This window comes from Myiozetetes cayanensis, unplaced genomic scaffold (assembly GCF_022539395.1).
Source record: "Myiozetetes cayanensis isolate MyiCay16 unplaced genomic scaffold, myiCay2020 scf31, whole genome shotgun sequence".
Taxonomy (NCBI): domain Eukaryota; kingdom Metazoa; phylum Chordata; class Aves; order Passeriformes; family Tyrannidae; genus Myiozetetes; species Myiozetetes cayanensis.
The window spans coordinates 6,141,584-6,169,225 of record NW_026087533.1 but is presented as its reverse complement, the minus strand read 5'-3'; the positions used below and the strand labels follow the sequence as shown (position 1 = coordinate 6,169,225).

The 27,642-nt window shown below is 51.1% G+C and overlaps 1 protein-coding gene across 1 annotated transcript in view; it reads left to right on the top strand.

The window, feature by feature from the left end:
- Positions 1-27,642, top strand: part of GRIK3 (glutamate ionotropic receptor kainate type subunit 3) — an 85,826-nt gene that overhangs the window by 26,193 nt on the left and 31,991 nt on the right. The window contains exons 2-7 of the mRNA XM_050326300.1: positions 16,256-16,432; positions 17,212-17,469; positions 18,774-18,955; positions 21,733-21,786; positions 25,043-25,216; positions 27,015-27,158. Coding sequence (XP_050182257.1) covers positions 16,256-16,432; positions 17,212-17,469; positions 18,774-18,955; positions 21,733-21,786; positions 25,043-25,216; positions 27,015-27,158 — 989 coding nt within the window. The remainder of the gene's footprint in view (positions 1-16,255; positions 16,433-17,211; positions 17,470-18,773; positions 18,956-21,732; positions 21,787-25,042; positions 25,217-27,014; positions 27,159-27,642) is intronic.

Here is a 27,642-nt window from a genome sequence, read left to right as displayed (position 1 = left end):
CCCCAGACACTTCCTCTGCCTGAATCAATTTTTGGTGTCATTTTTGGCATCCAGTGAATCTTATTTCTTGCAGCAGTATAATAGTAGGGCACTAAATAATTGCATTAGGGGAGGTGAGAACAGATGCATCTTGTTTTTGAAAACATTATTTCCAATTGAATCAGCCCAGTGAATTCACTCTGAGATATTCTGTGCTATAGGGACACTTAATAAGAAAAGCTACTCTCTACTTGCTTTTCTAGGACACAAATCTAATACATGACTATTGAACTGGTCACTATTGAATTTGCACTGACTTTTTTCCTGGCTATCAAAAGCAACTAAAGTGGCCCAGCTTGGGTGATCTGTGGCTCTTGGAGTTCCCCTCTCAACCAGACCCTAAAGGAACACCAGCCATGCAGATCTGCACATGATTTAGAAGACTTCAACTGGATTTACAGAAGTCAAAGTCTTTCAGGCCAAGGGAAATAACCAAGTAGGTGGTTGCTGCCTGACCTTCCAAGGGTTGAGGGAATGATCAGACAGCAACTGCTGCTTGACTTCTGCTGGCTGGGACCAGTCCCAGTCCCTACAGGGCAAAGTGGTTTCTTCTTCCCTCACAGCTAACCAGACATTGTCCCCTGGTGACTGCACAGCTGGGAGGGCCCATCACAGCCGAAGGTGCACAGAAAGGCGTTGTTAGCCAGGGTTCTGAAGGCACAGAGATTTGCAGGCAGCGTCTCCGAGCAGCCCCGTGGCAGTCAGGCACCTGTGATCACGTGCTCTCATTAGAGTTCGGTGTTAATTGGAAATGCTCTTGAAAGCCAGGGAGTGTTGTTGTGCCAGAGCCTCGGTGACCTCAGGGAGGTCTGAAGAAAAGGAGCTTTCTCCTTTGAAGCAGCCGGGGAAGAGAAGTCTGGCACCAAGATCCTTAGAAAAGTCGTTCTATTATAATTTTAGAAGCAGAACAAACTTAGATTTGGCACCAGCAGCACAGAGCAGTCCTGGGTCAGTGTTCCTTGCCTGGGCTTTTTCCATTCCCACAGGCTCCTGCACAGGCATCTCCTGGCCAAACAGGGAGGCTCCAGGGATCTGGAGAGGCACCACAGCCACCTCAGCTCAGGACAAGCTCTGGCTGGAGCTGAAAGGACTCAGGAAGGACATGTCCTCCATCTCCTCTGGCTGGAGAGCTGGACTGAGCCAACCTCGCCAAGAGTGATTCAAAGCTGGATTTTGCCCCTGCATTTCCTTCCTATTTAGTGGGATCCATCCAAAAAGTACTCAACAAAGACACGGGGTTTGATGCAGAAATCAAATAGAAGCTATCATACAATTTCACTCTGATGGGAGGCAAATACAGAGTAATTTGGGCTAAATTTTCCTTCAAGTTTCTTTGGAAATGAAACCTGAAATGACAAGGAACATCAGGGAAATTGCTGCTCTGTATCCCTGGGAGCTGCAATTGCTGAGTGCTGCAGAACTTCACCAAATCCCCTTATTCAGGATACACTCCTGCAGTATTGGTGGATGGGACAGGGCTGAGATTTGAGAATGTCACAAGCAGCACGATGAGCAGACAGGGGCTCTGTTCTGTTCTGTGTGCACAACAACCCCGGCAGGCACAACATTTCCAAATATTCCCTATGTAAAACTCACTTTTCTGATGAATCTGCTTGCCATGCACATGCAGTGGCTGCAGATAGACGAGGGATAGAATGTTTGACACAAGCTAATTCTGTCATTTTGTTAACTACAGTCACAGAAACCTGCAGCTGAGCAAATGCACACAGGCACGATGCACACTGGTCATTAAAAGGGCAGAGAACATGCACTGGTTCAGCCTTCTGTAGGTTGTGAGGTGGCACAGCCAGGGGTCACTGACCATTCCTGCATCCATTTCCACAGTGGCTGGCAGAAAACTGCCAGACTCTGAGTCAGCACAACAAAGTCTCCCCTTCCTTGAGAAGAACCCCTGAGCAGCAGGTGGGAAGGCTGCGACAGACACCAACATGCTTTGCCCCCATCGAGGTCGTGGTGGGATCTGCATCCCGAGAGGGCTGGGAAACAAAGCTCTTCTGGCACTGTCCTGGGGGAGAGGGTCACGGTAACAGAGCACACCCCAAATGCATCTGGTGGGCATTTTAAAGGGTGCACTTCAAAAATGAAAACACAAGAGTGCCTGCAAATCTAAAATACCCCGTACCCTGTACATGGCAATGGAGTTAGAGAACAGGCTCAATAAATAATGGAGCATCTGTTTGCAAAAAGCAGACAAAGGGAATAATCAGGCCTGTGCTTATTTTTATATCATAATTCACTGCTGGAATTCACTGTGAGTGTCTGTGGCTGGACTCCTGATAAGCAGCAGACAGGCAGGAGGTGGTGACCAGCTGGTGCTGCTGGCAAGGCCACTTGCACTGCAGCAGGGCTGGAGCTGGGCAGGACAGAGCAGGACAGGAGGGACAGGGACAGCAGCTGTGTGAGGGAGGAGGGAAGGGGCAGGCAGGGAGTCATGGCCCTGGGGCACAACACCCCCGTGATCAGCGTGTGGGGCACCCCGTGTTTGTCTGCCTCACACTGGTGTGCCCCACAGCAGTGTCCCTCACACTGGGTACCCCACACACTGGCAGTGCCCTGCCCTGAGCTGTGCACGGCCCCTCCACACCAAGGGCTGGTGGGGAAGGACATGAGAAACTCAAGAGACTGAAAAACAAAGTCCTGGCAGAGAGAAGAAAAACGACCCAAATATAAGTGACAAGTGGTGTTTGAATAGGAAACAGTGTCTCGCTGAACTCTGCACATAAAATGAGTGGAGAGAGTGGAAAATGTCTGAAGCAATTTGCAGGAGTTTATTGAATCCCCACAGGGAGCTCCAGATGGTTTGTGTGGCCACTGTGGCTTTCGCTGCTCATGCAAAAGCTGAGCTGAGTTTTCAGGAGTGTTTGTGATGGTAACAGTGTTTGCTTCCCTCTCTCCCTCCCTCCATGGACATGGGGATTCTGTCCCCTCTGAAGGTCTGCCAGGACCCCTGTCTCCTCCCCAGTGCCAACACAGCCCTGCAGGAGAGGTGCCCTCCCTGTGCAGCACATTGATGGTTCTTGGGTTTTTTAGAGGTTCATCCTCAGATCTGCACTTCTGCTTTTTATGATGCATGAAGATGTCTTCATGGGCTCTATAATGAGACAATCTGTTGTCACTGGGCTGTTCTGTTGGATTTGTAGCCACATAAATGCAATGGCACGGCATTTCCTTCTGAGAGCCTTAGGGCTGCTCCTGACCCCTGTTACAGCCTCCTGTGGGGGCACCCCTACAGCTACAATCCCCCATCCTGTCCCCAGGCTCCCGTTGCATCTCCCAAGAGTTTTAAAGCATCGGGTTTAAACCCACAGGGTTCCCACACTGTCCTGTGACGGTCACAGAGGCGTCCCCTGCACACCTGAGCCCAGCATGGGCGAGCCCATCTCTTCCTGGGCTCCATCTCCACGCTTGAGGTCAAAGCCTGTGACTTTGCAAACCTTCTCAGAGGCACACAGCAGTCCTGAATCGCTTCTGCATTCAGGCTATTCTTTTCCTGCTGTCTCCAATAGTGCCCTGCCCCTGCCATATGCTGTGCTCTCACTGCATTCTACCTAAATAAGAAAAAAAGTATCTGAGGTTTGGTTTTTTTCAGTCGTGCATTTTTAATTGGACTATAAATTCCACTTTGTTGTGTTCTAGAATGTTATTTTTATTTTCCAATAGAACTGTCTCTTCTTTGATGAGGGCAGAGATTTATTACCCAATTTCCAGCTTTATGTCTCCCTTTTGGTCTGTTGTTTTAGCTCTTTCCTAGTTATACAGACAATCCCTTTTCCCCGTCTTTTTATGGTTGAATTTCCTCAAGTCCTTATTTCTGTGCTACTCATTAATACCCACTTCTTTTACCCAGTCTCCTCAGGATTCATCCTGGATCCATCCCCAGACCTACATTTCCACTTTACATCTTCTGCAGGATGTCTCTGAGCTTTCCATAATTACACAACATGTTGTCACTGAGCTGTGTGATGTTAGGATGCTTTTATGGCCATGTTTATGCTCTGCCCCCCTGCCCAAAGCCTGCCCAGAAGCACTGAATGGGCACTGGGTGTGTTTATTTTTACAGACCCCTGGAGAATGTCACAGCAGCCCGTGGTGTTTGCAGGTGCAGCCACGGCCTCTCACCCACGGCCCCGTCAGGGCTGCACCTTCACCTGCAGCTTTAACTGAGCTTGCGTCACGGCAGGGAAACGGAGCCAAAGTTAATTTAAACCCAAATACCTTGTAACCTGCTAATTAAAGCAGGTCCCTGGTGCTCTGCCCTAAAATGCCTCCTCATTAAGTGGCGCAGGCAGCACGTGGCAGCAGCGACACAAGTAGGACACAGCTGTGCCAGGGCAGAGGGGTGTCCTGGCTTGGACGATCCCACCCAGCGTGGGGTGGGCGTGTGGGGACACCTGGACAACCTGCCCCGCTCACCTGGAGAGCTGAGCTCAGTCCCAAAGACCTGGGGTGAGACCCACCCTGAGGGCAAAGCCCAGGAGATGTTGGGTGCTGGCCTGGCCAGCTGGGGTGGGGGACTCTGAGAGGTCAGTTCAGGTTTAATTCCAACCCCTGCACTGCCTACAGAGCTCAGTTTCTGACCTTTCTGCACGTGCTTGCTGTGTTTGTCTAAGCAAAGCCTTTTTTGCTTCTAAACTAAAGAACCAACCCTCATCCTTCACTATTATTTTAGTCTATTTATACAAAGTGTATCTCGGTGCAGACTGGAAAGGTCACAGGAAAACCTGGGGAGTGAATTGGCCCCACTGGTTTTAATACTGCTTTGACATTGGAAGACTCCTTGTTATTAAGCCAGGGAAAGGCACAGTTATTAATATCTGATTCCACTTTAAAAATGAAAATTTGCAGAAAGATTCAGAACAGTGAAAAGCCTCCTCCCCTCCTTCCAGAAAAGTGTTTCCAGTGGGAGTGGGTGAGCAGCAAGAGGAGAAGTTCAGAAAGGCCTTTGTGTTTATCCCTTTAGCTCCACAGACAACCCTCATGTTCTCCCTGTGACCTTTCACTTTCGTTCCTCCTGCAGAGCCAGACCTTTGTGTATCTTTGTTTCAGCACTTCAAAGCAAGGATTATTTGAAGAACTCTCAAGGAAAAAATAAGTTTCTTATATTCATGCCATTTACTCTGTAAGAATATGTTTCACATTTGCCAGCAAGATGTACTTGAGATCAGCAATCCCTGCTTGGATGAGTCCTGGGAGGGGAAGCTAAAAATAGCATTATTAGCAGTAAAATCTGTTGAGAAGACAAAGCAACACCTGAGCACACACAAGGCTGCACAACCTGCTGTGGGACTGCCCACCCCTCTGAGCAGGGCCCCAGCCTTGGACACGTCCTGGTGGAGGACACATCCTGGTGGAACATCTCTCTCAGACCATTCACTTGCTGTAACAGCACGGTCATGAATGAAGTCAGAGCAGCTCTTGCAGCAGTGAAAGCCCAGCTGCAGTAAACAGTTCCACGTGCTAATCCAGTCAGGGTTTGTCTTCATCTCCGGGGGACTGTGGGATCATTTACTGCATTAAGGCTCAGCTACACCAAGCAGGAGCAAAGGTTGAAGCTGTGGGATTTTTGGCTTCATCAAGCCTGACAGCTCTGAGATAACACATCATTTTCATCTCCATTTTGAAAGCATTAATAAAACTTTGTTAGTTCAACATGAATGCTTCAGGAAGACTCCCAAATCCACAAAACTGAACGCAGAGCACAAATGCACCCAAATTAACTCCTGTTTACTAGGGAAGAAACATTTTATTACTGCAAGATGGGAAAGGATCATGCCTGGACCTCTAGCTAGCACCTCCTTCGAGGTGCCAGGAGGGAGAGGATCCCTGCTGAGCCAGGGTACCCAGGACCCAAACTCGCTGCTGATCTTGAGCAAAGAATCATCTTCTTTAAGGGTCTTAATCCTTCTGCCTGCAAGCTCTGAAAGTCCCGTCCATTTTCCCCTTGCCTTCTAGCTGGTGTCTGCTTTTTCTCTCTGCACTATAAAGCTGTAGGATTCTCTTTCTACTACAAAGGCAAGTGGTTGGGTTATCCCAACTGCTTGTCTGGTGAGGCGTGACTTAGGTCAGGCCTTGAAGTATTTCCATAAACAGTATTTAAGAAGTAAAATAACTCACACTGCATTTCTTGCAAGTATTTGCCCAGGAGAGACCTGAGCAAAGCCTGGAGATCCATCCACACTGCTCCCTGCTCTGGAGAAGGCAAGGTCACCTCCACAGCTGGGACACCCCAGCAGCTGCCACTCTCTTGCCCCAAAGGCAAAGGCTCTGCTGGGGCAGCAGTGAGGGGGGCAAGGTCAGACCCTGTCTCACTTTGGTTTAGTTTCAGATCTTTTCTGCACTCGTCCTACATTTCAGCAGCAAGGATCACAGCAGGAGCAGAAACACTGCCATTGATTTCTGTGCTGCCTCGTGTATCCTTATTACAGCCAGTGGTTACCAGTTGGTTTGAATTAAGGGAACCCCACAAAGCCTGCACACACTCCCCCTGGCACAACAGCTCAATGCCAGCTGTAGGACAGCACAGCTCAGGGCAGGACCTGCAGTGCTGGACTCCAGTGCCCCCAGTCCAGCCCCCTTGCTGGGATGTTCCTGGGACTGACGTGTTTGCAGACGCTGAATTCAGGAGTTTCAGTTTGGCAGTGACCCATCTTTGGCTCATCAGATTCACGTGCTGCTGCCCAGCAACAGTCCCACTTACTGCTGGGCCAGAAGATGCCAGAAGCACCTTCTCCAAATAGCCTTTCAATATATTCCATGTCTCAGCCCCCCTGGCTGTGCACACCAGCGGCTCGGGCCGCAGGGGGTGTCTGCAGATCCTCTCCCTGTTTGCATTCACATGGACTGTTCTACTTATTAACCTCAGTTTCTCTCACTTAACTCTGAAACTGAAGACATTACTCAGGTTCTGCACCAGTTACTGTCAATGAGAGGATAACTCAGGTGCTGATCTGTGGCCCAGGCACGAGCAGTGGCCCCGTGGGGCTCTCCCCGGCTGCTCGTCCCGAGTGAGGGAGGAAGAGGAGGAGGATTGTTTTGCCCAACTTATGTGGTTTCCCCCCAGACAATCTGCTTACTGTAGAGCCCTTGTGAGAGGAGGATGCCAGCTCGTGTTCACTGGTTTATAAATAGAGTGGGAAATAGGAACCCTTCATTCCTCAGATTTCCTGTCAGAAATCTCTTCCTTCAATATGCTTTTTAATTAAAATCAAATTCAGCTCAGCTACGTGTTAAGCTCCTTTTGCATCTCCCACTCACCAGTATTCCTTTTTCCCAAGGTTCTTCAAACTATTTTTCCATTGAATTTATACTACTCCCAGTTTATACCACACCACCATTGCACAGAAGATACCAACACACCTAAAACGTGAGGAATGGCAGAAAAAACCCTATTGCAGAAAAATAAAGAAGTTTCACTTCAGTCAGTAGATCCTCTCCCATTAACCCTTGCAGAGACCTGCCTGCTCCCTGGAGCAGTTTGCTCCTCGGTGCTAACGAGGCATGAGTTATTGCTCATGTTTATGATAGGGTGATGTATCCCATTAATTAGCTCTGCATGAATCAATGGGAGCCACTGAACACATAATCCTTGGTAATTCATAACACTGGAGGAGAGGAAACAGTGTCCTCAGTGTTAAATAAACAGTGATCATGATGATGAATCTCCGAATTACTGAAAGGCATCAGAGCAGCGTGAGCAGTTCTGGGGTCAGGTCAGTGCCAAGCCAACAGCAGCACAATGACATCCACTGTCCCGGGTGACAAAGGTGTGTGTGGAGTCACTGCACAGGGGCTAACACGCAGTTTTAATTGAATTTGGATCTATTATTAAAGTTTTCCTCTTCCACCTCCTCTAGAACTGAATGGTTTTCAAATTCCCCCTTGTCTGAGCTACCAATCAATAATTTCCCCACTTTAATTTGTGACTGACTGTGTACAGTCATAATAATGGATACTCAGCTTCATTAGCACACACTTGATTCAATTCCTGCCCAGACACTGAGCTCTGTCAGCGTGGCAGTGGATCCTTCTGGCTGTGGGATCCCCTTGGCAGTGGGGTCACCCTTGGCAGTGGATCCTTCTGGCTGTGGGATCCCCTTGGCAGTGGGGTCACCCTTGGCAGCGGGGGGAGGCAGAGAGGGGAGTAATAACCATTCATAAAAAATATTGAACATCATGGTTTTACAACATGCCCACCCCAGGCAGACCTTCCCCACCACGAAAGACTGCAGTTGAGGTAGATTGTGAAGGAATTTCTAAAAAATCCTGAGCTTTTTTCCCCTCACAGGTCCCAGTGCAGCCCCCCATGCTCCCCCTCACCTCCTGTGCCCAGCAGGCACCACATCCTGGCAAAGTCTGGTTTTCCCTCTGCTTAACAACATTAAAATGGGAAGATAACAGGCTAAAATGCATCTCTGAATCTCTCCATTGCACCTTGGGTTGCCCTGAGTGCCAGCAGCACAGGCAGGTCAATCCCATGCTCCTGCTGCTCCCTCTGCATCCCACAGCTCTGGAGACCTGTTGGAATCTATTACAGACCTTTGATCTCTTCCTACAAAAAGGTTTTTCTGTAGGGAGTGGATGGGATTAAGCAGAAACAATTTTCCCAGAGTGCTCTGTGGGCTTTTTCCCCCCTCTCTGCTTTCTTTTAAACAGAAGATGCCAACAGCAAAGACCCTAACAAGGCTTTGGGACTCTCAGCTTCTGAACAGAAGCCATTCCATCAGTCAAATTCAAATTTAACAGGACCAAATACTCAGCATGTGGCACAAAAACCTTGTAAAACTGAACTGCTAAATATTTAGGGCAGATGACAAACAATATGTCATAATATTTGCAGAACTGTGCTTGCCATTCAAAGCATCATCTTAATCAAGGCCCTGGTTTTTGGAGGCATCAGTAGCAAGAGTGAGAAGCAAGTGGCTGACTGCTGGTGTTTGGTTACACTGTGGATGGAGAATGAGATTTAATGTAGATTTCTTAAGTCTAATATTATATTCTACATGCCAGGTGGGTATTAACATTTATTAGCTGGGGCTTAGCAGTGAATATTTGAGAAGAATTTAATTAACATGCAATAATTGGCATTTTAATTCAGTTTGGTGGGTTTGTGCACGGCCAGTGGGCTCTCCCAGTGCAGAGCTCAGAGATTTACAAATTCCACTTGAACTGGGAAGGTAATTTTTTTTCCCCAAGGAAGTGGTTTTGGTTTCCAACACCCAGCAGCACCAGCCCAAAGCACCACCATAAAAATGACACCTGAGCAGGCCCCGCTCATCCTACTCCTGGGGATTCCAGGACACACCTGCTGGGTGCAGAGCCTGTGGAAGCCTCTCCCAGCACTGAGGGGACGGTGGCACTGGGAGATCAGCCCCTCAGGGAGTTCTCAGGCTGCAACTCCCAGGTCACTTGGGGAGATTTGCATTTACTGTGTAGTTTTGTGGCATTTTCCTTGCCTTTATCGTGATGGGAATCTGTTCCTATGAGATTATGATGTTGCTTTCTCTTTTTTTTTTAATTAATTGAGCCAGCTTAAAAAAAAAAAAAAAAAAAAAAGCCCATTTCATTTTAATCATGTATTATGCAAATTACAAATTTAAATATCATTAAGAAATCTGTTGCTAACTTAATTTATTTCTGCTGTAGCACCACTGAAGGCTTTTGATCTCAGATTAGCGCTTTGATCCGCTCCCTTGGTCGGGGTTACGCTCTGCTGCTGCGGTAAACGCTCCCCCTCAGATGTCAAACGGGCAACACCACAACAGCTTGTTCAAAGCATGGCAGGGGAAACGCTGCCAATTAGGCCACACGAGGAGGGTTTGCAGCGAGGAGAAGTTTGTTTCTAGAAGCCACAGCCCGCTCTGCCGTGCTCTGGCCGTGCCCTGGCCCATGGGGCCGAGTGGTGCCACGGCCAAGGATGCAGAGGGTCATCCCTGTGAGCAGTGACAAACCTTTCCAGACCATCCTATCTGCTGTTCATTAAAAACACAGCCCGCCACGTTCCATTAATTCCTCATTTAGTGCGAGTAAAGTGCTGATATGTACATTTTAGCTCCAGTGTTTTTAATCAGTTAATTTAACCAGAAGCTTTAATAATGTATTTCTTTGCCACTTGACTACTCATCTGTTAAGCAGCTTATACATGGGAGAAGAATGTCACCCCCTGTGACATGAAGTGCCTAATTCAGAGCAAACGAAAGAGGATTTTGCACATTCAATAACAAAACGCAAAAAGAGGGAGACACCATCTCCTGGGAATGGACCGACCTGCTGGGATGGGATTTCTGTCCTGGCAGGCAGGAAATCCCTCCCTGTGGGACACGCTCACGCTTTGCGTATCTGATTTTCTGGTTGAATTCATTTTCTTGGCATTACTCAGCAAGTACCTGGCTCTTCCTCCTGCTGCACCATGTGGTGGAATCAGAGGCCCTGGGAATGTGGCTCAGTCCATTGGCTCCTCCACCAGCCACTGTGGGGTCCCCAGGACACCCCCAGAGTGAACAGGGTGGGGGCTGTGGGCAGGGAGGTGACAGCAGGACTGTCCTCAACCCTGTGCTGCAGGTTCAGCTGAAATTGAAATGCTCCTGTTCATCTTTGGGGTGTTGGGAGGACAGGGAACTCCCGACCACCTCAGGGACAGGTGACCCCCCTGCGCCTGTCCCTCCTCTGAGCTCATGGGGGATTCAAGCAGGGCGAGAGCTGCCCTGCCCCACATCCTGCCTCTTCCAAAGGGTGTTGGGGGTGAATCCAGTCAGGTACACCAGGGAGTTCAGGAGCCTCCAGAACCTGAGCCCAGAAGGGCTGCACTGGGTGCCCACTCGGCTCCATCACGGACACGGGGGAAGCTCCTCGGTGGGCAGGTACATCATGGGCTTTGTCAGCCCATGGGGGCAGCAGGAAAAACCATCTCCAAATGCTTTGGACTCGAGAGCCAGGGAAGCTGCCAGGGTGGGAGCAGGATCTGTGCGCTCAGGGCCAGGCCAGTGCCTCTTTAATTCGCACACGAGAGACGTGCAGTGAGCACGGGCAGCGTCTGAGTGTGAGTGATCCAGACACACCGGCTCCGAGGTTAATCCTCTTCCTGCCTTCCAGGCATATCCTGCTCCTGGGTTTTTAGCAATCAGCATCCAGAGCAAGCAGCCCCCGTGGGCAGGGCCAGCTCAGCCCCCGAGCCCCACACAGGGGCTCTCTCGCGTGATGCGTGTTGATGAAGCCTGAAATTGCTTTGGATCCGTGGCTGTGCTGCATCACATTAAGCGGTGCCACGCTGAAGTGACAGGGCCAGTGCATGATCAGCAGCACTTGAAGGGGACAGGGACTCAAATCCTACCGCTCTGTCAAAACCAGGAACGCACTGACAGACCTCAGGAATTATTTTCAGCTCCTTCCCAGAAGGTTTGTTTCAATCAGTTTGCAAGTTGTGCTTACTGCCTTGGCATGGAGCAGCTCCTGCCACAGGGCACGTCCCGGCTGCTGCCATCTGACACAAACAGCTCCACGGAGCCTGTGGAGGGCCGGGATGGGGGATCTGCTGTGCCTCTTCAGCTGCAAGGGCTCCCCACGAGTGACAAGGGCTCCGGAAGGGTGGGAGCCCCCACCTCCCTGGCACTGCCGCCTTCCCTCCTCAGTTTATAGGATGGGTTTGTTTCTGTTTGGGAAGCACCAGCTGACACCAGACCCGGGGGCTCCCCTCCACGCTGAGACAGGACCAGCTCCAGCTCCAGCCGCAGGAGCTCATGGAGCATTTCACAGCAGCAGCTCCTCGGGGGAAGGTGCAAGGGGAGATTTTGTGTGAATAAATCCGTCATTGCTCTCCCCCTTTCTTCTGTGATATTTATTGCCTTCTGGATTTTGCTGCTCTCACTGCATCCTTATTATTGCACCTGAGACTGCCACAGTCCCACAGGACAGCCAGGCCCTGTGTAGCCCCAGTCACAGCCTCCTGCTCTGGGGAACCTTCCTTCCCTTCCCATCAGAGTTCTCTCCTTTATTGGCATTAACACCAGCCCTGGGGGGAGCTGGGCCAGGACACTGAGATTGTCCTCCCTGGCCTGGTCAGCCAAGCAGCAGTGTCAGCTCTCCAAGCCTTCCTGGGGAGGCAGGTCTGTGAGGAAGGACTCTCCATCCTCTGCCTCAGGGAGCTGCCAAGTGGCATCCTGCAGGGACAGGCTCTAAATTCTGTGTACCTGTCCTGATAGGCCTATTTGCTGATACTGTCCCCAAAACAGAGCAATTTGTCCTCAGAAGGTGACAAATCCATGGCCCAACTGGCAACCCCTGATGCTCAACAGGAAAAACATTTTATAACCTCAGAGAGAAAAAGAAAAAAACCCACAAAATACATCTCTGGGCACAGGAGGGCTGTGAGGGGCAGCAGGAGTGTCCCAGAGGAGCTCCACTGGCTCCATCCTCGGCAGGAGCTGTCTCAAACCAGGTAATTCTTCCCGGATGTCACAAGGAAAGAGGCTGTCAGAGCTGTCTAAATGTGTGAACAACACTGTCAGCGGGGGAGAGAAAAGTGTTATCAGAAATAGTTGTTCTTCAAAGCTAAATGACTCCGTGATTTTATAAGGAGTAGAAGATAAGAGATCACACCACACGCTGAGGGCTGTTGGAATTTTCTTTCTGAGAATGAAGCTGTTTGTTTTGGTAAAAAGGGGAAGAGGGAGAAAGTGAAAACCTAAAATACTTTGACTTTCTTGACTTAGCTCTTGACAAAGCTAAAAATAACCGTGCTGGCACTCAGCCCGCACAGCCACAGCCCAGGATTAGCTGGAGTAGTGGGAAAGGGTTCCCAGCCCTCCTTCTGGCTCCCTCCTGGGGCCTTTCCAAGGTGTTCCAGCACCATCCCTGGGGATGGAGGAGCGTGGTGCAGCTGTGCTGGGTGCAGGCAGACTTGGGTTTGTCCTGATTGGCATCAGTGGGATTCTGGGTGTTCCCTGGGATCCAGTTCTACCCTGAAGAGAGGCTCAAGCTCTGGCACTCTGAGTGAGACCCTCTGTGCTTTGTGACCAAACCTGTCCTCACACCAGGCCAGGCTCCTTCCCCAGCCCAGCCCTGCTATTGCTCTCTGCTCTAGACCCAAAGGGGAGCTTCAGGCATTTGCTCTGGAATCTCATTTCGAGCTCTGAAAACTCCCCACCTCAGAAGCAACATTGGGGTCATCAAATAAAATAACATGAAATAGTCTGACATAAGTTGATTCTAATTAGTGTGTTTTCCCATACGCTGGCTGACATTCTCTGGAGAGCAATTAGTCTGCTTTAAGACTAAAAGACAACTGAATAATTATTTAACCTGCCTGGGATTGATTTTAAAATCCAAGAAGTCAGATATAATAATGGATGACTCCATCAAAAAGTATATAAAAGTAAGGGATAAGGGTCGAAAGCCTGTCATCAGCAGCTTGTGTGAGGCATCTCCTACAAGACTGATTCCCAGTCCCAGATGCCTCTGCACCAAATGCCCTACAAACAAGGCATGAAGAGAAGGTTTCCAGGGAAAAACATCTATGCAAACAAATTCAACCTGAATTATGAAACCTCAGCATGTGTTGAACAACACATGGCACTGCAGTGGGGAGTGCATGGGCTGCACTGACTGGTCAAGGAACAGCACGGCCCCTTCCTGGATCAATCAGGCAGCAAATCCTCTCATGAACCTCAGGAGAATGTCACCAAGCGTGACAGACCTCGTCACGGCTGCCTTTATCTGCCTGCCAAGCCACAGGAGGGAAAGAAAGAAGGGTTGGGAAGCTGGGACCTGCACAGCCAGGCAGTGCTGGGAAAGGTCATTAGCACCAGGGAGCACCATCCAGTCATCTCCAGGACACTGGAATCAGCTTCAAACACAGGGCAGAGGCAGAAATGGTAGAAATGGTTTAGAGAGACAACAACACTAAAGGGCCTTTAGATTTACTCTCTCGGGTGGAATTTGTTGTTAGGTAGTGTATAAAAGTGGAGACTGTTTTGTGGTGGACTTTCCACTCCCGCTGACTCGTCCATGGGAGTGAAGCCGGGTGAGGCTCCTGCTCCAGGCCTGCCTGGGATCACTCACTGGGTGTGTCCAGCCCTAAGCAGCAAATTGCCCAGCCCTGCAGGGCTCCATCTCTGCTGCTGAGGGTTGCAGAGGACCCCTGGGGTCCCCTTGCCCAGCCCTCAGCCAGCTGATGTCACAGCCCTCGTGCTCTCAACGGCACGAGCCCATAGGCTCCATTTTGCTCAAATGGAAGAACTGCAACAATTATTTTCATAATTAGCTGGCTTTGCAAATTAATGCCAGTAATGCTGTGTAATCATGATGAAGATTATGCATTAATCAGCTGTTTCAAGGCAGTTATTAGGTTCTTTAAATAATGGTGGGAATGAATGTCTCTGAAGGAGCGGCACAGCAGCCAGGAGGGACGGCAGGGTGGGATCTGCGGGATCCAGCGGGATCAGGGTCTGACAACAGGCACTCCTGGTGTCCCCCCAGGGCCTGAGCAAAGAGCAGGCTGTGCCACGTGGTGTCTGTGCTCAGCACCTCAGGAACTGAGAAACTTAAGAAACTTAAACTGAGCTTCCAGCACGTCCAGACTTTGATGTGGATGAATAATTCTCTTTGCACGAGTGAAAACTCCAATGTTTTGTCATGATCCAGTCAGATTGAGGCACGTGGACAATTTTGCTATGGTCTTGCCTACACTGCTTGGCATTCTAGATGAAAACCTGGTCATGAGCGATGGGCTGAAAATCACATGGGACTGAATGAGTCTCCAGAATGAACACTCAGCCTCTTTTTCTTTATTCTTTCCCCCATTACCAAAATTAGCACAGAGTTCAGTATTTTTTTCTATCAGAGGCATGCAGGGAACAGCTCAAACTTTTCTGGATGTTTATGAATGTAAATTAATTCCCACACTCACTTCACACCTGGGGACAGACACAAAGTCTGCAGAGGAAGAGGAGAGAAGGGACCTGTCATGATCAAGGGGAGCAGAAACTCTTTTGCAACTCTTCTGCTCCCTGGCTGTGAAATCTGCAGTCACTGCTCTGGGGCTCTGCTGGGGCTCCAGGAGGACACCCAGGGCAAGGCTGTCAGCAGAGGTGTCAGCCTGGCTCTGGCCAAACTGGCACTCCTGGCCAACACCAAACTGCCACAAAGCCACAGAGAACGTGCTCCAGCTCCTGAAGAAGGATTAGTGCTGTTGCCTGAAAGCCAGGAGGGCTGAGCAGACATCTGTTCTCTACCACAAAACATTTGAGGACTACCTTAAATTGAAGAGGAAGATTTTCCTTCTGCTAATGAACCCCGAGACCATCTGTTACCAATTGTACTTGCTTATCTCACTCATCCATTAAATATTTGGTTTCCTTTTAGTAAGACAGAACAAGGTTTGTGTCCTCCCGAGCTTGTGAGGGGGTGCAGGGTGGATCCCATCTCAGACAGGGACACGCCACTACACAACCCATGCCTGCACCCAGTCACTCCAGTTAGAGTGGCTGTCAGTGGGAACGAGGACGAGACTCACAGACACAGAGCCAAGAGAGCCAGCCATGCTGTGACACGAGCTTGTTGCCCCTGGGGAGGTGTAATGGCATTAACACCCTCAGAGCACGGGAAAGCCGCGGCCGAGACGTGCGGTACTGAGCGCAGGGGCTGTGGGGCAGCACAGCCAGGAGCCTCTGCTGCTCGGAACTAAGAACTCAGGAGAACTAAACATGAGGAGCAATAAAAGAGGAGAAGGGCACTGAAAACAGCACTAAAAATGTCCACCAGCAGCACTGCCCTGCCTGCCTCCCGCGCAAGGACGAGAGGTGGGTGACGAGGCAGGAGGAGTCCAAGGGGAGGGCAGTGCCAGCTTCATACCCAGCCATTCCTCACAGCACGGACCTGCAGCAGCCCTGCAGCTGGGCAGCAAGCCTGTCTGCACCTCCCAAAGTCTGCTCCTAAAGCTCTATGGGATGCCACTCACCTGCCTCACAAAGATATTCCAAGACTTTAAATGGCCTCCTGCTGCCCCACAAAGCTGCCACCCTGAACACTGTCCCAGACCAGCATATAACAAACCCCACTGTTTCCATGGCTTCATTCCAGTCCAGGGCAGGACGTGGAGCGAGCCCTGCTCAGCCTGCAAACCTTCCAAGAGTTTTCTCACCCTTACTGCTTAAGATAATGAACCAAACTTTGTGTGGCTCAAAGTGGGGTTTTTGTCTTGCAGGAGGAATCTTTGAGTACGCGGATGGCCCCAACGCCCAGGTGATGAGTGCTGAGGAACAAGCCTTCCGATTCTCCGCCAACATTATTAACAGGAACAGAACTTTGTTGCCTAACACAACCCTAACCTATGACATCCAGAGGATACACTTCCACGACAGCTTTGAAGCAACTAAGAAAGGTAAGAGCAGAGCAAACTTCTGAGCAGCTTTGTGGCCATTTATTCAGCACAATAAAGGTCTGGTTTCACTGGAGACCCAGCAGTTCGTTCTGCCTTGCTCTCCCCAGTGATCTGGACGAGAACTCCTCCCGGAGCTGACCTTCCACAGGCCTTTTAATACAAGGGGAACAAGTCCTTTTTCTTCCCTCTGCAAACCTCACAAAACTCCTTTCACAGCGTTTGCTCTAATCCTGAGCGAAGGTCTGGAGGCCATGCCTGTGTTTGTGTCACTGTATCCCTGGCAGTGAGCACATCCAGCACCTGGATATTCTGTTCTCTTACTAATGGTCAGTTTTGACTACTGGATAAAAACAGCCCAACTGAATTACTGAGGGGGAGGGAAGAAATGGGACTGCATAGCAAAGGCTGGGGGGCCCGTGACCTGAGGCTTCATGGAGTTTGATTCTGGTTTGGGAGAAAGGAAACCTGCTGCCTGAGCCTGAGGCTATCAGAGGGACATCCCTGGGATGCTCCCAGCCAGCCCAGTGACCCCCTTTTCAGATGGTTTTGTGGTGGATGTTCTCTCAGAGCTCTGCCTGGCACTGCTCTGTGACTCTATCCAGACCCCACCTGCCATAACCCTCCTCCCTCTGAGTCATCACTGCTGTAATTACCCAGTGTCAGTGCTGTGTTAGAGCCCAGAAGTGCCTGTTCACCCTGTCCCCTGGCCCAGGGCAGGCACAGCTGGCTGTGCCCAGTGCTGCCCATGCCCTGACACCATCCCTCCCTTCCTCTGCCAGCCTGTGACCAGCTCGCTCTGGGGGTCGTCGCAATATTCGGACCCTCCCAAGGCTCCTGCACCAACGCCGTCCAGTCCATCTGCAATGCCCTGGAAGTCCCCCACATACAGCTCCGATGGAAGCACCACCCTCTGGATAACAAGGACACTTTCTATGTTAACCTGTATCCTGACTATGCCTCCCTGAGCCACGCCATTCTGGACCTCGTGCAGTACCTGAAGTGGAGGTCAGCCACGGTGGTGTATGACGACAGCACAGGTAGGGAAAGGAGGGGCTGAGGGGACGAATCCTGGAGAGTTTCTGTCGTGGGCCTCTTTGGGAACCTTTCCAATGAGCCTTTCCAGGAGCCAAACGACCCCCCGTGCACTGATGGGCTCCCAGGAGGTCAGGCTGGCATTGTGGGAGGCCCTGGGATCTTTCTGAGCATTGAATTCACAAAGCTCTCAGCGAGTGGGGGACTCCCAGCCCCAGGAGCTGCCAGAGGGCTGCGGGGAGTTCACTGGCTCTGGGGGGACCAGCTCAGCCCGGCTCTTTGGGCACCACAGTTCCCCCCTGCACCAGCAGAGCCCCGTCCGTGGCTGCCATGGGGGGTGCAGTTCCCAGCTAAAGCAAAAGCAGTTCTGGAAAGTGTTTTGTTTTCTGGCTAATTCTGTACACAGAGCTGACAAAGTTTTTTCACGTAAGGAAAGCTGTTGATGGTTAAACAAAGCAAAGTGCTGCACAGCGCTACAGATAGACTCCCAAAAACAAAAGCCACATTGGATAGCCTGTCCAACCTAATTCCACTAAACCAAATGGTTTCTTTAGGGGAGGGCTGATGAGAACACAGTTTGACATTCCTGTTTTGCAAATGTGGGTCACAGTATGTTCCCTTCGTGGCATATTCTAATGTGTTTCTTGTGCTATGCAGAGGGACACGCTGCTCTCTTCCCCCTTGCAATAGGCATCTGCTGAAATTCTCCTTGCAACACCAGATTCCAACAATTCCTGCTCAGCTCATGCATCCAGCATGCCTTTGTGCCTTGTGCAGGAAACAGCAATGGATTCTGAGGGCAATAGGAAGTTACGAGTTGTGATTAAGTGACCGTTGCGATCTACACGACTCATAAATCCAAGCCCATACCCGTTTTCCCCTTTTGCTGCTGTGCATGGTAAATATGCAGATTTTAATTTGTTGTGTAGCTGATTATCACATCCTGTCCTTTCTCAAGGGCACATTTGCTTAAGACAATTTGTCCCAGAGGCGTCAAAGGTCAGGACTGACCTGCTACTCTCTTCCTATCTAATGCAGGGACCCTGTCCAGCCCTGCTGGCTGCAGGGCAGCAGGGAACCACCAGGAAAAGCCATTCTGCCGTAGAACAGCTGCTCTGGAGATGTCTGGGGGTTAAGGACTGACCCATGGCACCCTGGCTTTGACAGCCTCTAGCAATGGCCACTGAGGGGGGCAGGGAGGGAGCGCGGAGCTCATTCCGCAGAGGGCAGGGAAGCGGGAGCTGCTGTGCCCCGGCCTGCGGGCAGGACAGGCCTGTAACGCTGTGGGTTTGTCTCTGTGGTGCCCAAGGCCTCATCCGGCTGCAGGAGCTCATCATGGCCCCGTCCCGCTACAACATCCGCCTGAAGATCCGCCAGCTGCCGCTGGACAGCGACGACGCGCGGCCGCTGCTCAAGGAGATGAAGCGGGGCCGGGAATTCCGCATCATCTTCGACTGCAGCCACCTCATGGCCGCGCAGATCCTCAAGCAGGTGAGGGGGGACGGCAGAAGCAGGAGGGGCCACAGGGGAGCCCATGGGTGTGGGGTGGCCGCACTGCAGGGTGAGCCCACCCCAGGCTGCAGCTTTCCCCGGCCCCAGTCCACAGCCACACTAAAAGCTGCTGTGTGTCCATCCTGTCCAACCTACTGTTGGGTTTCTACAGAACACGGAGTTCTCACTGACTAAGTGGAAGTACCAAAAGTGACTGTGGATAAGAATGAACAAACGTTGCAGGAGGAGAAAGGGCTGTGCTGACCATGGTGCCGAGCCCAGGCTGGTGCCAGACAATTTTGTGACTCTCTCTGCAGCTGCACAGCCCCAGCCCCAGTCCCAGCCCTCTGCCTCCTCCATCCAGAGCAGCACTCGTGGCTCTCCCAGCTTGGAGGGACAGAATCCTCTGTCCCTTCCCCAGCACGGTCTGCAATTCTTGGACTTTAAGCCAGATGTCAGTGATTTTCCATTCCTTTGGGCTCTCTCCTTTCTTTCTCCACGAGATCCTCCACTGCCATTCTTGCTGCTCACCCCAGCTCCTCTTCATTCCCAAGTGCCCTTGGATTTTGGGGTCAATATGAGGCAGAGGAAAGACTCTCACAAAGATACTAAAAACCAGCCACTGGAAGTGTTGCTCCTCTCAGCCCAGCATGACACCACCACACAGATTAAATAAATCCCCTGAAGGGCTGAGAAGGAGAGCACAAGGCAAGTGCCTTCTCCTGCAGCCTGGCTGATGCAAAACGAAGGGAAGTGCTCAGAGAACTCGGAAAGCCTGGGAGGGATTATTACGGAAAGCAATAGAAGGGGCTCATTGTCTCCTGCCTGTTATTTTCCCGTGCTGGCTGTGTTTGGTGCTGCTCACTTGTTATGCAGTTTATTATAGTTTATTGTGCCATCTGCTCTGCTCATCACTGTGAGTGCAGAGTGAGGAAGATGGAGGAGAGGGGGGACTAGGGGGAGACAAGGCTCTCTAAGTCCTTCTGGCTGGCTTTGTGTGTGTGTTGGGTTTTTGTCAGGACCCGAAGCCATGCATTTCAGCTTAACAACATTATACAGTGTTATTTTTACTGGGGGGAATACTGCAAAGTATTTTCGGAGCCTGGGAATGTGCACAAACCCAAACCACAGCCTGACCAGTCTCTGCATGCCTGTCTGCTCTGGTGTGCAGCACCAGGCAGGCTCACAGCAGTGCACCACAATCTGCAGGTCACTCACATCTGCTGAAGATTAGAAAGCTTATAAACCTCATATTTTCCTCACTTTCCTACCTGTATCAAGAAATGCACGTCCAGAGGTGCCACGTTCACTCTTGAAACAGCACTTTTACACCAAAAGTACAGACTGGGCAAAGACAAAGCTATCAATCTCCTGGAGAGTGAGTCCTTCCCATCCTACCCCAGGTTCTCCAGCCTTCCTTGGTTCTGGTCCCTTGATATCGCTCCACATCCACTGTGAGGCTCCCCCACAGCCCTGCTGTCCCCGCTCCGTGCCGAGCAGCCCCCGCGCTCCGCAGGGCACAGCGGTGCCCGTCAGCTCCAGAGAAGCTGCTGCTCCCAGCCTGCCACTGCCTCTGGCTTATCCACCAGCACGATCATTTATTCATTTCCCCACAAACCCACATGCATCCTGCCCTGGGTTGACAGTGCTGGGAAGCCAGAGCTTCATTTCTACCGCATGTTTGGGCTCCTCACCTATGCCCAAAATGATGCAAAATGGACCTGAACTGGAACTCCATGCTTCTTTTCCATCCTGATTGTTTTTCCCATCACTAACTTATGCTTTCCATACTGAGGTCCCATTCCCTGCTCCAGCTCTTTGCAGCAGGGAGTGCAGGAGGGAGGGAGCTACAATGCAGATCACCAGATCCACCAACCAGGCAGGGATGGGGGGAAAGGACAGGACAGTGCGTGGCCACACAGCAACAGCCTCCAGACTTTCTAAAAGCTACTCCCAGAGCAGAAACCTGGGTGAAATCACACTCTGGAGTCACAATATGTAGTCTCACAATCCGGATCCTTTCCTTTTCCCCTGTTTTTTGATGTCTCACTTCTTCTCAGACTGTCACTTCCTTCCTCGGAGCTAAATTCCGCCCTAGTAATTTTAGCAAAATCCAAGGGAAGCAAACATTACCGGGGGGGACTTGAAGTTGCTTTCCCATGAGTGGGGATTTTAAAGTGCTCTTGCATGTGTTTTCTCCAGAAAACATGCTCACAGAGTCACATCCCAGGCAAACCCATGGGAATCTCTTTCCAGTCACCAGCCACCAGCTCCAAGGTGACCTTTTTCATAGACTCCGACGTGTTCCCCCTGTGCTGTGCAGGGTCCCCCTCAGCCCACGATTGTCCTCTGGCAGAGCTCACAGGACAGCCTGTTCTCTCCAGTGCTCAGCTATGCAAATCCCAGCAATCTGCAGGAGCCATCCTCTGTGGCAGGGCTGGCCAGGAACCTGGAGCTGGGCTGGCCAGGGGCCCTCGGGTCTGGACCACGATTTCAAAGGGCCGAGGGATGGGGGATGTTCCCACTCCTCATCCTTGTGCCTGCACCTTCACAGACCCACTTCTAAAGCAGGCACTGTTAGGATCCAACTGTCCTGCACGTGAAGGAGGGACAGGCAGACTCATCACTCATTACTTTACTGAAGGAAGGGATGCAGCCCCTGTGATTCTGTGTCTGTCTCCTGCCCCAGTACCAATCAGCTCTGAGGTTGATGTTGCATGGCTGTTGTTGTATTCTTGTTTCTCCTTTACTAACCTCCTTTCCCTACTCTCCTCAAGGCCATGGCAATGGGAATGATGACAGAATACTACCACTTCATCTTCACCACTCTGGTAAAGTATCTGTCTGTGCACAGCCCTTGCACGCTCCCTGCTGGGTGTGGTGGAGGGGAGGGAGGGTGGGATGGGTGCCCAATCCAGGTAGGACCCTGTTTCGGCAGGAGCTGAGGATGAGCACTGTGTACCCATCCAGGTCTCCCTGCAGAGCCCTGCTGTGGTCCAGAGTTCATTCCTGCAGGTTTATTTTGCAGAGGATGAACTCAGCCTGACATTAACTCCCCTCTGTTAAACACGGGCCAGTTCCTCTCTGACTCCGGGAGGCATTTGGCTTTCCTAGCAGGGCCACTCGTGTCTCCATTTAAGATGCTATTGTCTAGTCTACTGTTGAATTTTGTGTGATTTTGAAAATCCAATTTATCTTTTTGCCTTTAGGAAAGAAACAGACTAAACTAACCCTTAAAAACTGCAAAATTTATTTTTCAAATGCAAAAGACATTTTAATTACCCCTGCTGCCATTATCTATTCCAGGCAGCTTTAAGCATTTCCCAGATAACCTCCTATTAATCAGCCCCAGCTGAGCCTGGAGTACATTTCATGTGTAGGTACAGCCTGGAGGTGGGAAAAGAGGAATTATAATAAATTAATAGATAAGCAATCACAATTAATGCCACTTTCCTGAAATAACAGTTATATCATGGGAAAGATATTTTAATCTGTCATTCCTTAAGGCAATGTTTTCCTAGCTTGCAATGCCTGTGCTTCAGCTTCCCCAGTACGAGACCCATGGGGTGCTAATGAATTAGTCTATTATGTTATACTGAATGTTTCTAAAAGGTCCCCAGTCAATACTGAGCACAGTGTATCAACACTTGGCATGAAATGCTCCAACACTTTGCTAGGCAGCACGACTACAGTTCACTGACTCCGGCATGAGGAGCCCCATCAGCCTCTTCCACCGGAGGAGGAGGAGAGGGAGGAGGGGGAGGAGGCGCTGGAAGTGCTGAGCCCTCGTCTCCAGCACACGTAGCTGTGACATGAAAGGCCCTGCAGGGAGAACCCCTGAGCTCCAAAATTCTGGTAGTGTCCCAGCAGCCTGTAAATGAGTCCTTGCACATGTGGCCAATTCCCAGCCCCCCAGCCTGTCCAGGGCTCCCGATGAGCCGTGGGGGAACCTTACCCATGGGCTCCACACCGGGATGCCCTTCCCGGACACCCCTATTTCCATTCTGCCTGGGGGGGCAGGATGTGGTGGGGATCAGTCCCCAGCACTGCCACCACCACCGAGAGCCCGAGATGGGGTAACTGGGGAGGGGGAGAGCATCACAGGAACACCGAGAATGGAAGAAAGGGTGGAGGGGAGAATTAATCTGCAGTACAGAAAATAATGAGTGAAAGGGAATGTAGATGAGGTGGAAAATAGAACCAGATGTTTCAATTTGTGGCTGTGCAGGAGCAGAAAATCCAGGAGAAACTGATCTGGTGATTTTCCTCCACACCTCCCCATGTCCTGACACTCAGCTGGGTTCTGAATTATCCTGATTCCAGGAGTGATAAATCAGGCTGCAGCTGGGACTTGAACTGGAACCCAGAAGTGATCTATGGGAGCTTGGTTTCTACAGGAACTTGGTGAAAGGAAGGGTCAGTGGGGAGCAGCAGGGCAGGGAGGGCACCCAAAATACTGGCAGGATCTAATAGATGGCCAAGGCTGGTGCTATGACAGCTGGGTGAGGGAGACCACGGCGTCTGGAGCTTGGGGGATCAGATTTGTCACATACAATCATGTTCTGAGAGGGAAATGATGGGCTTTCGCAACAGAAAATTATTTCCCCAGAACAATTTCCAGAATACAAACTGAAGTGACTGTTAGAAGCTATGAACCTTGAAAAACAGGTCTATTCCAGTGGGTCAGGCACAGGAATGTTGCCCTCCCTCACAGCCAGCTGACACAAGCACCTGTCTGAGGTCAAACCACTGTATTTGCCCTTAGCTACCCTAAGTCATTTTAAAGTCACCATCATGGCCTGGTTTTCACAGTGCCCTTTAACAGAACATGCAGGTCTGAACTGCAATTTTTCAGGGGGGAAAAAAAACCACAAACACCCAAGCCCTGACCTCTGTTGTGGGGTGATTAATGACTCGGTCCCCGCTGCACCTGCAGACTCAAGCACTGCATCCATCAGCAGCGAGGCCAGGCCAGGCTCACGGAAAAGATCAAACCCCAAAGCTTATTAAAGCAAAACTGCCGTAAGAATCCTCGCTCCCCCACGGAGAATGAAGTCACAGCTGCTGGCAAGGGCTGCTGTTGTTCTGCTTTGCTTAGGGCAGTGTGTGTGGGACTTCTCCAGCCCCCGTGGGCACAGCAGAGCTCACTGCTGATGGATGCCATGGCTGGGTGATCCCCCAGCATGGCTGTGCCCACCAGCACAGCCCAGCACAGAGCACAGCCCAGCACTCGCTCAGCCCCTCGGGTGAGCTGCCTGGATTTGGGGAGCAGGGCAGCTGTACATGCTCCTGCCATGCTGTCCAACCCCAGGCTGAGGTTCCTGAGCACTGCAGTTAATCCCTGAACTGAAGCTGATATTCAGATGTGTGGAGAGCCCAGAGCTGCACTGGAGCAGTGTCCCCTGAGTGTCCCCCCGGTGCCCCCCCAGTGCCCCTCACTGCCTGCCAAGCGATGCTGGCGGGCCAGCAGCCAGCAGAACTGAGCACTGCCTGCCTCTGGGCTTTTTACATCGTATAAAGGGCACCCTCATTCATCTGCAGACTGTGTAGGCTGGTCGGAATGTCAAGAAATGCGTCTTAGTTCCTCTTTGATAGTCTGCAAATTGGTATTCTGCATTCAGAGTGACTCTGTCATCCGCAGCACCCCGTGGGCTTCAGCACTCCCAGCAAATCCTTCGTGGAAAGGCCCCTGGGAGCTTCAGATACAGGAGCTCTGCCTTGTCCTCCGTCCCTGGGTCGCAAGTCTCTTTTTTCAGGGTCACTGGCAGTGATTCTGGTTTTCTCCCCACAATTTATTTGCCTCTTTCATGCAGAGAGTTCTTTGGCTCTTTGGTAGGAGTTCCCTTACACTGTGTGTGTGGGAACCTGCACATACGGCACCCAAATCCCAGCAACACCTCCAAGCCTCTGCGAGCACAGACTGATGGCAACAGACGGCACAATCCTCTGAATTCCTGAGGGATATGTCCTCCCTCCCACCTTCTGAGGGCTCTGCTGTCTCGCTCCAAACACAGACACGAACCCATGCAAAAAACTCAAACAAGACAAAGCTAAACAAAATGTTTAAACTAGTTTCTCTCTTTTAAGGATCTTTATGCATTAGACCTAGAACCATATCGCTACTCTGGGGTGAATCTGACCGGCTTCCGGATCCTCAACGTGGAGAACCCTCACGTGTCCTCTATCATCGAGAAGTGGTCCATGGAGCGGCTGCAGTCGGCGCCCAAGGCGGAGCTGGGGCTGCTCGATGGAGTGATGATGGTACGGGAAGTTCCAACAGGGCACGAGGGGCTGGGTGGTAGGAAAGGCAGGGACAGTTGTTATGACCTAAATGTTACTTTTGTTGGCTCTTGTACCAGGATGACTCATCCCAGGTATCTGCCCCAGGGTAGTTTCTCGCCTGCTGTAATAACTGTCCCTCAAAGCAGCGAGTTTGGCAGTGAAGCCCAAACCTCACTGCTGTGTTACTGCTCCTGCTCAGCCCCAGCTGCCAACAGATCTGCCACTGGAAGAGGCAGGTAGCCAGGGCCTGTCCTGGGGGCTCCACCTGCCATCCCCTCCCTGCGGCCCCCAGAGCAGCGGAACGCCAGCTGTGCGGGTGGGAGCGCAGCACACGGCTGGGCTGAGCCGGGCAGCTCGGCCAGCTTGATACAGGGACAAAGCACCAAAGCCATGCCCAGAGATGGGCTGTGCTGCAGCTTTGATGACTCCTTTTAGGGTCTGATGGCAGCTCTGCTCCGCTGAGTTACTGCTCGCAAGGTACAGCACCTGCTCGCCCATCTGTCTTCCCTGCGAGGCTGTCTCCGACCCCGGAACTGCTGACTGGCTCCCTCCTTCCCTCTCTAGATCTGCCAGAGCCAGCACTGCAAGTGGCAAAGCCTCCCAGACTTTCACCTTGAAATGGCTCCTCGGATCCCTCCTGTTCCTTTTGCTGTTAGAGGAGAGTCCCCCATTCTGCCTCCTGCCTCCCGTGCCCACAGCTGAGCCCCCACTGCCGCCTCCTTTCCCACCCCTCTTGGTGTCCTCAGAGGAGCCTGCCTGTCATTTGTGTTTACCAGGGGTCCATCCGGTGGGGGCTTGGACTCAGCTGGGCATTACAGTTTGTAATTCACCATGAAATTGCCTGGACATGTCCTTGCCCCGCTCTTCCCCAGCCCCAAATTCACCAAACCTGTCCCTGCTGTGGCCCACACCCCCCCACAGAGGCAGGGACGGCTCCTGCTCTTCATGCTCAGGTGCTGAGGGAAGGGAAGGTCACAGGGATGGCTGCCAGTGCTGGAGGATTTTCTCCATGGCTACGTCCTGTTAGATGTTTGCTCAGTTATTTGCTGTATTATTTTGTTTATTGTGGTTTATTACGATGCTGCTACACTCGCATCTGTTTTGTGGCTCTGTGAAGCCAGCAAATAATGCGTTTTCACTAGGAGGCCTTACCACACTGGAGTGAAAAATAAATCCAATTCTCTTGATCAGTGTTTGGAGGTGAGATGGGGCATCTCAAATTGAATCTAAGACCATCATATTATATAGAAGAAAAAAAAAGTTCTCCCTAGTTCAAATCACTGAAATGCTAAAATATGTTACAAATTCACAAGGTCCTGATTTTAGTGACAGTTTGGGTCATTTCTGAAAAATTCTGTGCCCATGAACAAGCCATTTAACATCCCTGTTTCTTACTTTCCCATGTATAAAATAGTGTGGAAAATATGTTCTCATACAGGTTTTTTTTTTTGCACTCAGACAAAACAGACTCAATAGGAAAACTCTGTTACTATCTTCTACATTTAGAAATCGCTGCCTCCCTGTTTGACACCATAGCAGGAAATGTGCAAGAAACAACCAGAATAGCTGCTCACAGACAAATGACACTTCTGAAATCACTGATTTTAGACAGAACTATAGGTTTTTGGTCTAAAGAGCCAAGGGACGGTTGGTGGGACACGGACAGAGAGACCCTGGGGTCTGTGGGTGTTGGCAGGAGGTACCTCAGGGAGGGTTCCCCCCGAGTGCCCCCTGGCCCGGGGCCGCTATGGCCACCCATACTGTTCCCTTCCTTTAGACAGACGCTGCCCTGCTGTACGACGCGGTGCACGTGGTGTCCGTGTGCTACCAGCGAGCCCCGCAAATGACCGTCAACTCCCTGCAGTGCCACCGCCACAAGGCCTGGAGGTTCGGCGGCCGCTTCATGAACTTCATAAAGGAGGTGAGAGCGTCACTGGTGACCGTGGTTGTTCCCACTGAGGCAGAGCCTCCCCGGCAGGAGGGGCATGGCTGGGGACAGGTGGAGGAGGCTCGGCAGGTCCAGGGTTAGGACACACCCCCTGCCCTGGCAGGGACAGCTGGATGGAAGCACAGACACACCAGGCTGCTGAGTGCACTTGAAAAAAAAACATCTTTGCCTTCAAAATAACACCCATGCAGCCACACCAAAACATCCCCTAGGAGCTGAAACCTGCCATGTGTCACTGAGACTGGCCCTGGCACCCACAGCTGGGTGCACACTCTGCAAAAAGAAGCACTCACCTAAAGAAAAACAAAGGCAGAGCTGCAGGGAGACCCTGCAAGCCTTGGAGAGCCTCCTTGTGACAAACCACTTATCTACCCCGAGTGCTTTTCAAACCTCTGTGCCTGTGGCTCTTCCCACGACAAGTCGAGGAATTGGCTGCTGTGTCAGGTATGTGACTGGG